The sequence below is a fragment of the Egretta garzetta genome, unplaced genomic scaffold, assembly GCF_000687185.1.
Source record: "Egretta garzetta isolate BGI_Z169 unplaced genomic scaffold, ASM68718v1 scaffold149, whole genome shotgun sequence".
Taxonomy (NCBI): domain Eukaryota; kingdom Metazoa; phylum Chordata; class Aves; order Pelecaniformes; family Ardeidae; genus Egretta; species Egretta garzetta.
Genome location: NW_009269998.1, coordinates 1,216,903 through 1,234,401, shown reverse-complemented (window position 1 = coordinate 1,234,401; position 17,499 = coordinate 1,216,903). Strand labels below are relative to the sequence as shown.

The following is a 17,499-nucleotide window of genomic DNA, read 5'->3' as shown; positions in this document are numbered from 1 at the left end:
TGCAGAACAGCTGAAGACACGCCAGGTTTTTCCAAACAACGCAAAATAGGTGAACGCCGAGCGCTCCATTTTGTCTTCCGTGTTGGGCACCTGCAACTCCTGTGGTGAAGCCAGGTAGAGCCGCCAGTGCATGTCCAAGAAGAGTGGGTTGGTTGTGGTCAGCTGGTGAAGACGTGGTCCCAGTTCCCCCAGACTCTGCGCGGAGGCTTAACCTCGGTCGGCGTAACTACTTGGGCGTTTAAAGGTCAGCCACGCGGAAAAGCTTGTGGGATCAGGACAGGAGTTTCTTTGCAAGCATAAATTATATAGTTTGTTGTGCCGTGCCGATCCTTTTGGCCTGCAGGCTAGCCCAATGATACACAGTGCAAAGGGATGTGTCGAGGAAAGGTTTACGTATCTCCGTTGTTTGTCTGTGAGGGGCACGTAACCCGTGAAAAAGCGGATGGCCTGCTGAGGCAATAGTGACTGTGGTTATATTTAATAGCAGAGGGCAAACTGAATGCCTATACTCGCAAGCCTAGCTGTGCATACAAATCAGTGAAGTAACAAGATGATCGCGACTCACTTGAAAGCTGTTAGAGTAATTTAAAGCAAGATAATTTTTAAAAATACATGTTGTATGCCTGTACTTCTAATGATTTGCATGTTAGATTTTTTTAAAAAATCAGTTTCTTCCTCTGACTTGAGTGAAAATCTAATCAAATTAGCATTTTAGAATATACGACTATTGTAATGTCGTTTTCAGAATATAACGATACTTTGGATATTATACTTTAGCTGTTATAAAGACGGATAAATATGCAAGAGAGGCGCTGTGGGGGTTGAGTCTAATGAGCACTTACCTGTTTGTCTACGTTAGGTTTTTATATAGCATCTTCCCTCAGGGGTCCGTACTGGGACCGGTGCTCTTTAACATTTTCATCAATGAACCTAAAGGGGGCCTATAGGAAAGATGGGGAACGTCTTTTTAGTAGGGCCAGCTGTGTTAGGACAAGGGGAAATGGTTTTAAACTAGAACAGGGTAGGTTCAGGCTAGAGGTAAGGAAGAAATTTTTTACAATGAGGGTGGTAAAACACTGGAACAGGTTGCCCAGAGAGGTAGTGGAGGCCCCATCCCTGGAAACATTCAAGGCCAGGTTGGATGGGGCTCTGAGCAATCTGATCTAGTTAGCAGTGTCCCTGCTCACTGCAGGGGGGTTGGACTAGATGACCACTAGTGGTCCCTTCCAACCCTAAACATTCTATGATTCTATGATTCTATGATTCTATCTATTACTTGGGTACCTATGCATTGACATCTCCTTGCTGCTTGATGGTGATATAGGAAGCATTTATATCAGTTTAGTCAAGGTATTACTTTTGTAATGTGTTATTGATCTTTTATTTGTAAGATAAGTTTGATACAATATTCATTTTAAATAGTTCAGCAATTACTTATTTCTTTTCAGATCTGTTTAAAAGTTTTAATAACTTCCAATGATCGAAATTCTTCATCATCGCTTTCTTTCAGTGGACCATTCCAATTTTACCATCTGGCTATATTCTCATAATTTTTTTTTTTTAATGTCATATGTTATGTGTTGATTTGTGGTATTTTCAAAACCATTGGAAGGCCTTAATCAAACCAGAATACCCAAACTCTTCATAGGAGAGCATCCAGCATTTTCTCATCCTACCTCTCGCCAACCGAAGTGGGAGTTTTGACGAGCTCAGGGTGGAAGCGCGTGCTATTAATGCCAGAACTATTTGTGTTATGACTTAGCATGAAATTCAGTGAGTTTAGATTATTGAGGTGATGATAAAAATCACTGTATTATTGAGTTTGAAGAGTCCAAAAGGCAATGGTAGGCTCCTTGGTCATAACCGTGAGAGTTGACTAGAGCTCATTTGTCTGCACTGAATACTTTACATTTAAATTAGGATTGTGCGAGGTAGAGATGGAAGGATTACTGGGTGTGAGAGATGAATGGGGGAAAGCATTGTAGCCTGTGCAGAGGGAGGATAAGTACTGCAGTTCATCTGCCCTAAGAGATGGATTACAATGAGTCTGAAGTGGAAGAACGTTTGCTTAGGAATTATTAGCAGTGGTTTGCATTTAAGTAATCTATTAGTGCAATAATATATGTATAGTTATGTGATTAGTAATCTACCAAGGGAAAGCAGAGTTTATTTCTAGCTATATTGAAATGATGTGCTGTTTACAGTACAGGCAAGTCGGTAATAAATCTGGAGTTTCCATGCCAAAAAAAACCCCATCAAAACAGAAAGGCAGGATAACCAAAAATCAAAAAAAAAAAACCAAACCAAAAATCTGGAAAGGTTCCAGCAGATGGAAAAAGCCTATGCTCCTACCACTTGTGCAAGGTCTGGCTGTTAGCAAAAAGTAATTGATAGGCAAATTTGCAGCTAAAACACATATAGCAGTGGTGAAAAATGAACTCTCTTTTTGCACACAGTGGCAGCTGTGGTTATTTTACTGAATGTACTCATAGAGGGGCTTTCAAAATCTTGGTTTCTCCCAGAGGCTGGAAGAGGAGGTTGCTGGTTGCCCTCTTTGCCTGGTCTCCCATTCCCCTACGAGCGTGAATTTGACGGCCATGACCGATCAGGTTGTATATTTTTCATATGGCCATGGTGCGTCTATAGACCTTCTATGGCTAAGTACTGCAGGGTGTCTAGAGCTGCATTTCCACCAGGGAGATGCTGGAAGGGAGCGTGGGAGAGCTAGGGAGGGTGTCCATAGCATGCGTTTCACCTGTCCAGAGGTGAAAGGCTGAGGGTGTATTTGCCCCCGGGCTGCGGGGCGACGTTGGGCTGCTCAAGGAGCTTTTGGGCAGGTTCATGTGGGTCACGTAGGCAGTTTAAATGCAGCTTCACGGGGCTTCGCGGTTCTAGAAACAGGGCTGGGCTGCTCCTGGTACCTGACCCAGCTCATTTAGCACAAGCGGAATTAGCAAATTCAGCTTAATAAGCTTAATACAGCTCCACTCACCTTGCTGGGTCAGCAGCACCTGTGATTGACAGGTCCATTGGTAACCACTAATGCAGCTGTAGCAGCAAGGATATTCATGCTTTCTCATAGTTGTAAGAAAAGATTTATTCTTCCCTTTTAACAGTCTAGCTAGCACCTCTGAAACTTCTTTGGAAGGACCTAGAAGACAGTCGTTAGGTACCGCTAGAGTTCGGTCTCCTCCATACATGTGCCCCCAGAAGATGGGGCTTAAGTCCAAAGCAGCAGATGATTTTAGGGTTGTTCTGAACAGCTTGGTTACCAGCCAGCATGGAGGAGAAGGTGGGTATCTAGCAGTGGCATTTTTTCATACGATCGGGTAATTTACAACATCGATACGATGAGCGGTTTAGCTGAAGGTATGGATATAGAACACGCTATGGTCTGTAGATACACCTGAAAATGTGAACACTGGACTGATGTATTCTTACTTCTGTACCAGTAAAAATACAAAATCCTGTGAGCACAAAGGTTTTTTTCCAATACTAAGGCTCGCCTGCTACTGATCCAGGTTTCCGGAACGCCTTTGAATTTGCTTGCCCGTCAGCTATCTGTTAATAGCCGTTCTGCTGACATCTTTGTTGCGCGGCTGCTTGGCTGACAGAATGTCATCTGCACAAATGGGTGGAAAGGCCTTTCCTCACATGTCCAACAAACTGGAGACAAAGTGCCTGCCAGGGTTTTAATTTCTTCTGCATGTTCTGGTTAGAGAGTGAGAAGAATGCTTTCACTCCACGGTGTCATGAATATGGTAATCTATGGAAATCACAGAAAGCAGGTACTTAAGTTAAGCACATACTGTACTACAGGAATCCCTGATGAATTCAAGTCTCTTCTGTTTAGAGAAGATGTTGTTGTCTATTAAGTGACAGACTGCCAGATGTTCATGAAGTAGCACAGTAATGTGTATCAGTATCTTCTTTTCTTCACCCCAGAAGGTAACATTTTCTTTATCATCTATGTCATCCTGGCTTTTGATTGTAAATGTCTAAGCTTGCTTCAAATATTAACTCCTTTTTGTTTTATTGATGAATATTTCATGACCTCAGTACATTTGTAGAATGTAAGTTTTTGCTGCGCTATAGTAAGCCTATAATCCTAAAATCTTTTCCTTCACCTGGTATGTATAAGCTGCTAAAAACCAAACATTTGTGGTAGAACATGAAGAATCATTCATTCATGATTTCAAGCTGGTGGAGAAAATTTTGGCAGTGTTAGAAAAATGATGAAAGAAGAAATAATTGTTATTTTAAATAATGGTTTTATCTGCACGCTCAAGCATGATACTGTATATCTCACGGTGAGGTCGCAGCAATATGTTTTCCTAGAACACACATTAATGTTCCGTTTAGTCTCGGAATTACCGCAGGGCTGGGGGTTAGCTCACCCGCTTTAAATAATCATGGTCTAAAGAGCAGGCAGAATGGTTGAGTAACTGATGCAATGGTATATACATGCGCGGCGTGGGGCGCAGAGGTTACAGGAACAAGTGCGTGTGCAGTAATTACGGATTATTGAGACAGCGCTGTTTGCGAAGCAAATAAAAGTTCCAAGAAAAAAAAAAATCAAAATAACTGAAAGGCAGAGTTGTTGGGGGTTTTTTTGTTGGTTTTTTTTTTCTGAAGACTAGTTGTGTTCCATCCTTTATTTTGAGGCATTTCCACATCATGAAAGGCAGTGATGCCAGTGATGTCTCGGCTCTAAGAGCTGTCAGAGTGCGTGAAGCCTTTAATACAAGGGACAAATTCTCTGTGGCTTCTTGCTAATGTAACTACAGCAGCTCTGGGGGATGCAACAACCGGTGTTGGCCCAAGAAACTCACTCTCAGGTGGAAACTGGTAGAGTGAAGCGTCCCATCCTCGCCATGGCCTGCCACGGGGAGGGCTCTCATTGGTTGGCACCAACCCTACTGCCACCTGGATGACTCTGTCAGGCCATGGACCCTTGCCCTGCGGTGTATGGGAAGGGCCCATGCGTGAGCATTGCCAGACTGGCGCAGAGAGGAGCAGCTATTTAAGAGAATTTGGCTTTGAATGTCTGAAAGAGTAAGCACGTCTAAAAGAATCGGAATTAGCGGCCTCACTTTCCCCATTGCCATACATACTTGGTTTCCATTAGCAATGCCGTCGGCCCGATCAGTGAGGAAAGCTTGTACAAAATATTCTCTCCCTATATCTATGAATATCAATATGTGTGTTATTTGCCACCTTCAAAGGAACAGAATTCAGCTTTTGGCTTTATTGCTGGGTTGTTTGGTGGGTTTTTTTTTTCCCAGAAGGAGCACAAGCTACCTTGACATTGCGACAAGATTTTGTTGTTGTTGCTGTTCTTTGGTACTGGGGCTTTGTGTTTTCTTCCTCTCTGGAAATGCTGGAGTCGTGTTTCATTGTATTCTCCCAGAACAAGGAAGAAAGCAGATACCACTTCAGGAAACTTCAGTAATCTGTTGTCGTCGTTGTTGTTGTGAAGTCGAAGAGGGTGGAGGCAGGCCCCTGAATGGAAGCTGTTGCGCCACGTAAAGCATGGTCAAGGCCACGTGTACGTGCAGCATGTAATGAGGATTCTAGATATATGCAGCCATTTTGAGCACATCAGACTTTAGAAAAAATAAACTTGAAGGACGCAGAAGCAACTGGAAAAAATCATTGAAATTGAAACTGCTTTCTCTGGAAATCTTTATGCATCAACTATAGAAGTTTTCCACATGAACAAATGGGGGTCAAACATTACTAAAACCTCTGTGCAGAGGGCATATAAAATGACCCATACAAACCTGATTTAAATTCTTGTAGCTCCTGGGTGAGGGCAGCTGTCTACCTCGCTTAAATGTTAATGTTTCCCTTATCTGATTGCCTTTCCGTACCATGCTCCCACTTCCAGGGGTCCTGCTTCACCTATTACCCTCTTCAAAGCTATTCATCCTTGTCTGCAGTCTTCATAGCTTTAACTGCGTCCGAGATAGTCACTTGGCTGCGTAGCCTCCCAAGCTGTTCCACTCTTGGCTTTTACCCGCCCAGCTGCTTGTCTCCCCCGTTCTCTGAAGCTGACAAGAAACCTTCCCAGATGTAGACCTGCCAAGGCGGCAAAGGGATGAAGCCCAGCTTTTCTGCATGTTTATAGAAGAAAGTGGTATTTGATGAGGATAGCTAGATGAACTACGGATCAACTGTTCTTCACAGGAAGGGAGTAGTCAGCACGGATTTACAAAAGGAAAACCATGTTTGACCAACTCAATAGCCTACTACAACGAGATGAGTGGCTTGGTAGGTGAGAGGAGAGCAGTAGGTGTTACCTTTAGCCAAGCTTTCAACACTGTTCCCCACAGCATCCTCATAGACAAACTGGTGAAACCTGCTGTAGCTGCTCTGAGCAGGGGGTTGGACTGGACGGTCTCAAGACATCCCTTTCAATCTCAACCCCTCTGTGATTCTATGAAGGTAGTTGACCACCTTTGTCCTTTCCAATCATTTAGAGTATTTATATTTTCTCCTCCTTTCTTCTCTCCTTCTCTGAGGGAAAGCTGTTGGTTAAGGAATTTCAGAGAAAGATCTATTCAGAAAAACAAGCCCCAGAGAAGGAAGATTAAGAGCCACCTCTTGTTTGATTTCTGAAACACACCAGTGTTTTCGAACACGCTAGTGTTTGCCACTACGTGGCAAAGTTTTGGTGTGACAATTATCCATCCATTTGCGTAGCTACAGAGCATGTGGGCCTTTTTTTGGTGTGTCTCTACTGCAACCAGTATGGAATATTTCAGTAAAGCAATTTGAATTCTCTTTCAGCTTGTCAGACGTTTTTCAGTCTTCATGCTTGTTCTCATCTAGTTTTGCTCTGTGCAAGCAGAAACATCTACACTTGAAAAATGTAAAGTACGATAAATAAGATTCCAGATTCATGAGGGACATCGCTGTGTCACTTAAAACTGTTTACAGGTTGAAAGTACGCGAGAGGGATTTAGAGAATGAATGCCTACACATCTGCGTACCTCAGACTGGAGGCAACACTTGAATACAAGAGAAATCGGGTAATGACATTACATTCAGTATGGAAAATTCTTCACACATGAGGGAAATGGTATTTTTGAAACATGTTGCCTCATAGCTAAATGATACTGCTACCCCAAATTTCCATGAGCCAGTGATCACTAGAATTGTTTATGTAAGTTCTTCCTTTACCTTGTGACCACTGAAAATCATTTTAATGAAAATTACTGTTTTCCAGTGTTCTTTTTGATGCTCCACCTCGTCCCCATACACCAGCAGGATATACTTCAGATCTACTGGCGTACTGTAGGAGGCTGTTGCTTATTTTTGGTTTCTGATAATCCCTAGCTGTGCCAGACGAAATCTGGGTCTTCTAGCAGCAGATAGCATCCAGCCCCTTAGTAGGAGACAGCTCCCAAATAAGCAACCCATGAGTACATCATGGAGGCGGATGTAGACTTTCCCAGAATAGGGAGCAGATGGGTTTCAAGGTTAGAGATGAAGTCTGGGTCTCCTGACGCATATTGCCCTGCCCTGTTTGCTGGCCTGGTCCACCAGCGAGGCTACGTCCCGGCATGCCCATCAGAATTGCAGCGATCTGAAGTGGAGGATTCTCTCGACTTTTTACCATTAGGAAACAAGCGCTTTTTTTTTTTTTTTTTTAGTTCATAATATGCTCAATTACCTTTAGATTGATCCATGAATAAATTATAATCAAAACAGACTTATTCACCTTAAAGCTCTCCCGGCTTAAGGTTTCATTGTTGATTCATTATGTTGTCAGTTGTCTATTGGCAGGGTAATGCTTTTTTATATCTGGATAGAGAGAGTTTTAGTGGAAGATACTGTTATCTTTAAATGAGTAGGATTTAGCTTTTCTGGTGAGAACAAATTCATCAATGAGGAATCCCTGGAGAAAGTACTGAAACAAAAATCACAATGTTGCTGGAGATTTATACAGTTCATCAGTTAAAAGGCAGCATTTGGAAATCTTGGGCGGAGGGGGGATTTGGATTTTTCCTTTCTTTCTCCAGCAGTAAAATACTCTAGCACAATATTTCAAGCTTCCGGTTTTGTAATAATGCAATTATAAACAATGAAATAATACCACACTATATTTATTTTGGCCCCATTCTCGATGTTATCCCTCCAGTAGAAACACATTGAACTATGGTTATATAGAGACAGATGGATACAAATAACGCAGCTATAGACATCACTGGTACAGATATATAAGTAGACAAGAATTATCTAATTACTCTGTTTGTTGCGATCCTCTAAGCACTTGATATGATCCACATATTCATATTAATTGTGTTTTTTTTTCTAGGCAGATGTTGATATGACAAAGATATCAGTGTATGGAGAGTTTGGTGACATTGGAATATCTGGAAATTAAAAAAAAAAAAAAAAAAAACCACTGTACTGTAGAAAGATTTCAAAAGCAAACAGAGCTAAACTCTTCAAGTTCTGTGCTTGTGCTTTCATTGGGAATTGTGCCATGCAATCCCCCATGTGCTTAGGAAGATATCCCCTACAATGATTAGAGGTGATTTAACTTTAAACTCTCTTAAATATCCATCTCTTCAGCAGTTACTTCAACGTGTTTCCACTTTTGCCATACCCAGTAGCTCACTTCATTAAAATATTGAGCCTTTGACTCCAAAACGTTTGAAACCACAGCTCTGGACAATGAGCCATCTCACCAGTGTTCCCTATATCTGCACATTGCTCCTAAGGGGAACCATCAGTAAGTCCTTCCTAAGCTCCCGAGGCTACATTTACATATGTTATTTATTGTTCTAGAAAAGATTACCGGTTTTCTGTGTTGTTTGATGAAATTTGGCGTGGCTGCTTGTGAACTGCTAGACTCCAAACACAAAATAACCCGGCCGTTTGTATGGGCACAGGGTCCCCTTCTGTTAAGTCAGTGGAAGCTCCTTGTGGAAGCTCCTTGTGGATGCTCCCGCCTGGCCTAAGCCCGTGGTGTTTCCTTAATTATTTTAAATTCCATTTAATCAATTTCCTGATGGACGAACAGCAATGCACACCAAGGACTAAGTTGGATGTTCAGTTTTCTACATTAATCATTGTTTCCTTTATTTTTAAAAGGTGCAGATTATATAGTTTAACTTAACTGCATGCGTGTCGTTACAAAACATCTGAATTACGGTACTGATGGCATTGCACACTTTTCAAAAATGTCTGCTGTACGTTCCAGCTAGCAGCGATGGTAGATGTAAAAATACATCTCCCAACTCAGAAAATTAAGTAATTGCCTTTGTAACTCGCTCTTCACCTATCCACAAAAACGAATTATTTTTCCACCTGTTTCCTTAGATCCCCTATTTCATTTCAGTATACTCAGTATTTCTGTCTGTAGAAATTGGGAGATTGGGCGCACATTAAGAGAAGAGAAAAGTAAAGGATTTATTCTGCAAAGATTTGGCTATTCTTCCCAAAGATGATCTTCAATCAGTCAAGCCATCAACAAGCGTCTCCTCTCTCTAGTGCTTCAGTTAAAACCTCAGCAAAATTAGCTTGGCTACCTACTCTGAAAGTCAGCAATTCAATCCCTGGCCAGACAGGGAAGAGTCCAAAACCACTTTGTCATCAGGTCTCCTGCCCTCTCAAACCCAAAGCTGTTGGCATCAGCACATAAATTACAGAGAGAAAAGAGTTTCTCAGCGACACAGCTACTGCTTATTTGTAGCCGAAATGGATTTCTAATTGATGCCACCTAGCAGACGTAAAAGAACACTTTTTTTATCAAAATTTGTATTTTTTAGATTTCTGCAAAAAGTCTTAGGCTTTCTAAAAGTCATATAAGAATTGAGGCTCTGTGTGTGTGCATTAGACCCTATGGATTAGACTGAAATTAGACAAATTCTTCCTTCTACTCATTTTCCTGTTTGAAACAATTGGGGTTTTGCTGTCTCATTTGCCTTTGGTACGTAACGCCACTACCTTACTGCTGTTTGCGGTAAGATTGAAAGCCTTATTTTAGGACATCCCAGAACATTTCCTTTCCCAGATCATGTATGCCAACTGCACAGAAAGGGAAGTTCGATGGCTGTAAGGGAGCCCTTGAACGTGACGTTCAGGAACAAAGCTCCCACTGCACAGACAAAACAAGAGCCCTTTGCCGGTGGGCGAACTCCAGCTACATCTAGATTTGGGACGGAGAGGGGCTGCAACATCCCCCCCAGGTCTGGCCTGGCCTTTGCCAAGGTTGAGGCTTTGTCCTGGAGCACGGCTCAGTCCCAGCCTGCAGGAGGGAGAACACCGTGAGACTGCACATCTTCTTCTGACTTGAAAAGGTGTCGAGGCCACAAACCAAGTCTCGGAAGCAGGGAAGCATTTCAAGGACCTCACCCTCTGGCTGTGTGCTCAGAGTACCGAAACCCTAGCAGCCAAGAAAGCTTTTATTTGTCCTAACAAGAAGCCTGAGGTCCCAAGGTTGGCTGTTGTGACTGACAGAGCTCATTGCGGAATTTTTCTCCTAAGGATTAGCTGAAGAGCAGGGCAACCTCTTCTGGATTTACTTCATTTTAAAAAATAATAATTTCTAAATTTTTAAATAATTCTGGGTTTGAAATTCACATTGAAATTCCCTCTTAAAAAATTGATAACCACAGCAGTACTGTATCTTGTTCGATATGCTCTTTGAGGTTGTATTATTAGCGTGAATTAATGCCAGCAACTGCTGAGGCTGTGTATCCCCTGTTACTACCTCTAGTTTCTGCAGTACTGCAGTAGCTTTGGAGCAGGGTTTAGTCAGGTGGATGAAATACTTCTGCAGAATGAGGAACTGGCTTCAGGGGAGGAAGGGCATGGTCTTTTGCATCAAGCAAAACCCCATGTTTTCTACCGGGTTTGATTCACCTAAAGCTGTGATTGTGGCATCCTGCAGTTGTCCAGGGCTCTGCTAAGTAAGCAAAGGGACTTTTTCTTTCAGGAAACTGGGTGGTTTAGGAAATCTGAACCAGCACTTTTGTGTTGGTTCGAGTACTGCGTCCAGCTCTGGAGCCCTCAGCACAAGGAGGACATGGAGCTGTTGGAGCGGGGCCAGAGGAGGGCTACTAAAATGATCCGAGGGCTGGAGCCCCTCTGCTCTGAGGCCAGGCTGGGAGAGTTGGGGGTGTTCAGCCTGGAGAAGAGAAGGCTGCGGGCAGAGCTGAGTGCGGCCAGTCAGGGCTTCAAGGGGGCCCAGAGGAAAGGGGGGGACAAGCTTTTTAGTAGGGCCAGCTGGGACAGGACAAGGGGGGATGGTTTTAAACTGAAGCAGGGGAGGTTTAGACTGGATCTAAGGAAGAAATTCCTTACAGTGAGGGTGGTGAAACCCTGTCAGGGGTTGCCCAGAGAGGTGGTGGAGGCCCCATCCCTGGGAACATTCCAGGCCAGGTTGGCCGGGTCTGTGAGCAACCTGATGTGGTTCAAGGTGTCCCTGCTCCTGCAGGGGGGTTGGGCTGGGTGACCTCTGGGGGTCCCTTCCCACCCAAAACATTCTATCATTCTATGTTCTTGGGTGAGACATGAGCTTTGCAGTTCAGTGAAATCTTCCTCTAGAATTTGCTTAATTGAGTTCAGGGTTTAAACACTGCAGAAAAGAGTGCAAGTGGGACATAGAGAAAGATTAGGAGATTAGAATGTGTTTCAGTTCATTTGGTGTTTGTTAGCCTTACTTTTGCCAGGTCAAGACAGCCTTCTGTTATCAGAATGCAAAACGCGTGTTTCTCAGCTTTAAAAATATATATTGATATATTCGGATATCCATACAAATAATCTTAAGCAATGGCAGAACCCTTCTAAGTAACTGATAGTTTTGTGATACCTTTTCACATACTATGGAAATAAAGTTACACATTTGAATTATTTAACATGATACATTTTTATATATAAGCAAGTATGCAATGGGGAAATATAAGACTGTTGGATGCTGACCTGCAATTCAGCTATTTTTCTGCTGTGGTGTATTAATATTTTAATATTCAATATATATTTTCAATTCAGATGCTGAAGTTCATATCTGATTTTTATTCACTTGTCGCTCTGGTACAGTCTCACTGATTTCTATTTCAACTTCCTGAATAAGAAGCCAATCGCACTCCGCAAGGACTTAGGATCTGGCCCTTGGGATCGGACTCGCCTTTTTCCTCATGAAGCATGATCATGTTTCCTGATTTTTTTTTTTCCAGACACTACCCAGTTTTGGGCCTTACCTGGAACAACGCAAAAAGATAATAGCTGAGAACAAGATTAAACTGAAGGAAAAGAGCATGGCTGCTGCACTTCCTGAGAAAAAGCGTTTCATCCCGAAGAAGCCCATTCCAGCCATCAAGGTAACAAAAATACATGTGCTTATGCATAAGAAATGATCTGCCGTCAGGCAGTTGACATGCACAGTCGTTTCTAGCAGTTTGAGTTGGTTATTACTGCTTTTAAGCTTGTTAGAGGGCATCAAAGACAACTATTTATGCAGACTTTCTAGCTTTTAACCAAAATCGATGGGAAATGATTTGTGATGTACATGTATAGGTATCTCCCTAATGTCATTTTTCAAAATGACGATATTCAGGCAATAGAACAGTAATTGTAGAACAAGGAATGGATAATGCCTTGAAGGACCAAGTAGAACTATTAACAGTTTCTTTCAGTTTGAATGCTACGGTACAAGCTCAGTTTTGCATCGTGCATTTTGATTACTCGCAATGTGCTAAATACCTCCATTGCTCAGGCGGGATCGATGGGAAGGGTTGGTGTTCAGTACATATGAAAGCTGTGTCATAAGTTTTCAGACTGAACTTTTAAAGCTGGAGGATGTTTGTCTAAATAGCTGATCCACCGTCTGCAATGAGTAAATGTCAAGGTGAAAATAAAACCTGTGACCCCATCTACTGCATAATCCATACATTGGAGCTTTTCCCTTCCCTTAGGTAGCCAATAAATGTCAATAAAATGAAACATCAGAAGCTCATTATTCTATGTGTTCACCTTAGACCTTACTTAAACTTCATGTCTGAATAGGAAAAAGAAGCAGACAAAAAAAAAATTTCTTTTTAATCAAGATTCTCATGTAGGCCCTTTTATAAAGCTGTGAAAATTACCTCTGTTGAGCTTGTTGACTGTCTTCCTCGTATATGTGAGAATATCAGGTATCTACAGGTAGGTAACTTTCACTGTATGATCAGACCTGTAAGAATTCTTGCAAAAATAAGGCCAAACATAAAATACAATACGAGCAGTGGCTCAAAATAACACATAATTCCCGAGGGAATTTTGCAGTTTACCGAGACAAGCAGTATGCCAAGCTAACTGGTAGAACTGCAAAACCATCCAAGGAGAAATGTTGAGTCAAATTCCTGTTTAAGTTCAATAGTTTGCCACTTCTGTAGACTTCTCTCCATTTTTTGGACTGCTTATCTTGGTTCATGTCACGCTATTGAAAAATCGCTCCCTTCCTCCTGCGCTGAGGTTCCCTTCTTTATGTATACAAAAAGTTCCAAAGAACAGCAATCTACTCTTTTTTTTCCCCCCACCATGATGAGCATTTTCAAAGCCTGCTTGACCTCAGAGGTTTTATGGTTCTCTTTGCAGGGAGAGTATTGATGTAGGGAAAAAGAGAACGAAGAAGCAACAGCCGATAACTGCATTTTCAATGAGATAGCTTGCTTCTGAAAACAGCAGAAACCCAAAAAACTGATACCATCCAAAAGCAAATAAACTGAATGAAGGAAAAAGTTTAGCAAGAGGGAAAAAACAGACATAAAGACTTGAAAAAAACATAAATAAAACGTTGAGGTCAATAATTTATCAAGCCTCACTCCAAGTACAAAAGCAAAAAAGAACTAAGTAGTAGGAGATAGATTAAAAAGAAGAACAGAGGCCCTACTGCAGGGAAGAGGGAAATGAACTCCCCAAACCAAAAACTTTTGTTTATAAAGACATTGAATACTTTTGTGTGGTGTCTGTGAGGAGCTTCTCAGCCGGAGAAATCGGCTTAGCATCTTTCTCACACCTTCATTTATACGAGACTGAAAAAGACGGAAGCAATTGGAAGAAGGTAGGAACCACTGAAGCTGATTCTTGACAGTCTTTCGGTTTGGCCATCTCTTTAGAAGGGAAAGTTTTAACCATAATGAGACAAACAGCAGTGAGAGATGCTGACCAAGAAATAGGAAAATACCTGGGTTTTGCTTGAAGTAGGGAAATTGCCACTACGAAGGTAGGTTTTAATGAAGTTTATTATTAATAGATCCATCTGTGATTATATTGTGGAGAAAATCTGCCAGGAAGATTCAGAATATTCATTAAGGAAGCTGAGTGAAGCTTAATGAAAAAAGGCAACTTATCTGATACCCTTCCCCAGTCAGGAATTCTCCATGGAGAGAGGCAGAGGAGCTCAGACTTGAGCGAATTATATGTAACTGTCCAAGAAGTATTCACATTTAGAATTACAAACCCCAGACCGTCTCCAAGCAGTGCTGTCTTGGCTGACCCTCTAGAGAGAGGAGAGAATACGATCTGTTAGTTCAGACTAGGGTATCAGGGGGTGGAAATGGCCAGCTCTTACAGCTAGTCCCAGCCTAACTCTAGCTCTCGGGAGCAGGGAAGAGGTATGCTTGAAAGCTGATCGGACCTGAGATAGCTGTCCTTGGGAGAGCTGTGACCCCTACTTTGGCTGGTTGTATTTTTGGAGGGTTGCTGCAAATTTCCTGATGCCTGCCCAGAACTCCCTCATCTGTCTAATTGGCTGTTGAGTTGGTAATATGTAAATTCCAACATTTGTTTAAATTCCACTTGCTGCCAAAATGCCTTTTTTTATAGATTTAAAAACCCTCTGTGATTATCCAAAATCTAATTTAATTTTTGGATGGCTTTTCCCATGGCTTTTCTCTTTATTTTCTCTATTTTTCAATATTAATTGAAACTGCATACTTTGATATTCAGCAGAGTTGTTTCTTCTTTTCTCACTTGTCTGTAATATCAGAATTTCTGCTGTATGTGGATACGTGCCCTGGATCTTTTCTTTTCAGTCGCATTTTTGTACAGCTCCCACACGTCAATTTGCCTACCTCAGGTTACCTCCTTATTACTTTCATTTCTTTCCTTATACATTCCTGTGGGTTTTTTTCCTAATAATTTAGTTCTTTGTCCTTCAGGGCCTGTACCATAATATTCGGTCACCATTTATCCGCTTATTTTATTTCTTCCTTTTTCACTTCACAAGTCTTGCTGTAGAGCTTGCCCTGCTCAGTAGGTTAAACACTGGCACAGCTCTGTTTGTCAGCTTAGCTAGGGCATGACATGTTGTTCCACCTCTTGGAAAAATAGCCATAGAGCTCCTCAAGCTTAAATTCCTTGTGTTGGAACTACTTTTCACCCCTGTGGGTACAGATGTGTTTACATGGTCTTTTTTGTACATAGGTGTCTGCAAGTCTTTTTATGCTGATGCTGTAAGCACCCAGCTGGAAGCCAGCACCTTGGGAGGCACCAAGCCACGTTTAGCCCAGTGCTGTGCTTAATCTATAAAATCCTCTTGAGAGATGAGGTGTATTGATCTGTAATCTCACTATTATGCCATAATGGTGCACCATTTGGATCCTTCCTGGCATGTATCTGGGTGCTGGTTCAACGAGAGTACTTTTAGCTTGTGCTTGCCTGCCTGGAGAAGACCATATTGTAATCTTCACCATAAACGTGGAGCTGTGGCATATTCCAGTGTCTCCCACAATTTACAGGACTCCAAGTCTGCTTCTCCCAAGTGTTTGGGAGAACACAAATCAACAACGAACCAACATGAATCACAGCAATAATCTCTCCTGCAGTAGTCAGTAACGATCCCTTCTCTGTCACAGTACCTCAGAGAGGTTTCTCATTACATGGGACATTTTCAGCAAATTTGTCAGTCTTCAGATATGGGGAGAAATCCTAGAGCGCAAACCTCCTCTTCCTCTCCCCACTCTGACTGTAGAAAGGCTGCCTCAAGTGGTTCTGGAATGGAATGGAATGGAATGGAATGGAATGGAATACTAGAGTATTTCAGCTGGAAGAGACCTATGGTGATCACCTAGTCCAACTGCCTGAGCAATTCAGGGCAGACCAAAAGTTTAAGTGTGTTATTAAGGGCATTGTGCAAATGCCCCCGAAACACTGACGGGCTTGGGGCATCAACCACCCCTCTAGGAAGCCTGTTCCAGGGTTTGACCACTCTCTTGGTAAAGAGAAGTTTCTAACGTCCAGTCTGAACCTCCCCTGGCAAAGCTTTGAGCCATTCCCAGGCGTCCTGTCCCTGGATCCCAGGGAGCAGAGCTCAGCACCTCCTCTCCACGTCCCCTCCTCAGGAAGCTGCAGAGAGCCATGAGGTCACCCCTCAGCCTCCTTTTCTCCAAACCAGACAAACCCAGACTCCTTTGCTGCTCCTCGTAGGACGTTCCTTCCCACCTTGTCACCAGCTTGGTTGCCCTCCTCCAGACACATTCGAGTACCTTAATTTAACATCCTTCTTAAGTGTGGGGCCCGGAGCTGCACACAGTACCCACGGTGAGGCCGTACCAACGCTGAACACAGTGGGATAATCCCCTCTTTTGGCCAGCTGGTCATGCTGGGTTTGATGCCCCTCAGGATGAGGTTTGCCCTCTGGGCTCAGTGCTGGCTCACGTTGAGCCTGCTGCCGACCAGCACCCCCAGGTCCCTTTCTGCAGGGCTGCTCGCCAGCCACTCCTCTCCCAATTTATACTTGTGCCCAGCGTTACTCCATCCTAGGTGCAGAACCCAGCACTGGCACTTGTTAAACTTCACCCCATTAATCATTGCCCAATGCTCCAATCTACCCAGACCCCTCCATGAGGCTGCCGTTGTGCCAGCAGCCCGTACGAGGAAGGGCACTGCTCTCCTGCGTGTGAAACGGGAACGACCCTGTGTTCCAGATCAGGGCTGATTAAGGTAACAGCAGCATTACAGCAGTTACGGTGCTATCTTCTACCTTAGCATCTGGCTAGTTTGCTTGTCTCTTGCCCGGACAGCACATCGAGCAGTTGTTTTCCTGAGCCGTCCATGCTGTCTCCTACTGTGCATTCTCTAGCAGCTTGCTTTTACCTAGAATGTATCCATTGGCAAGAATACTTATTAGAAGGTACTTATTTTGATAAGTTGTTCATCAAACCGCATTTTTTTCACTGTGATAGTACCCGTTCATCTAGTTTTATAAAATACCTACAAAGTTCTCTTTAATTCAAACTAAAATCTGGTTCAGATCTTCTCCTGAAACACGTGCAAGCCTGTTAAACAGCATCATACCTAAACCAGAAAATTGAGACACTTTGCTCTGTTAGTATTTTGCCTTTCCTGAACATTGATCGCTGTATTCCAGCTCTTTCTTTTTCCTCATTTAGCCAACCTGCAGTCCCGCTTCACGGCTACTTAATTTCAGAAGTCTTGTGTCAGAGGCCTGTGTCCTATTGAAACATAAAATTTACCGGTTGTTTTTTTGATATTTATTGCCTC

The 17,499-nt window shown here is 42.7% G+C and overlaps 1 protein-coding gene across 1 annotated transcript in view; it reads left to right on the top strand.

The window, feature by feature from the left end:
• DPYD (dihydropyrimidine dehydrogenase) overlaps positions 1-17,499 on the top strand; it is a 372,577-nt gene that overhangs the window by 345,480 nt on the left and 9,598 nt on the right. The window contains exon 24 of the mRNA XM_009647526.1: positions 12,192-12,335. Coding sequence (XP_009645821.1) covers positions 12,192-12,335 — 144 coding nt within the window. The remainder of the gene's footprint in view (positions 1-12,191; positions 12,336-17,499) is intronic.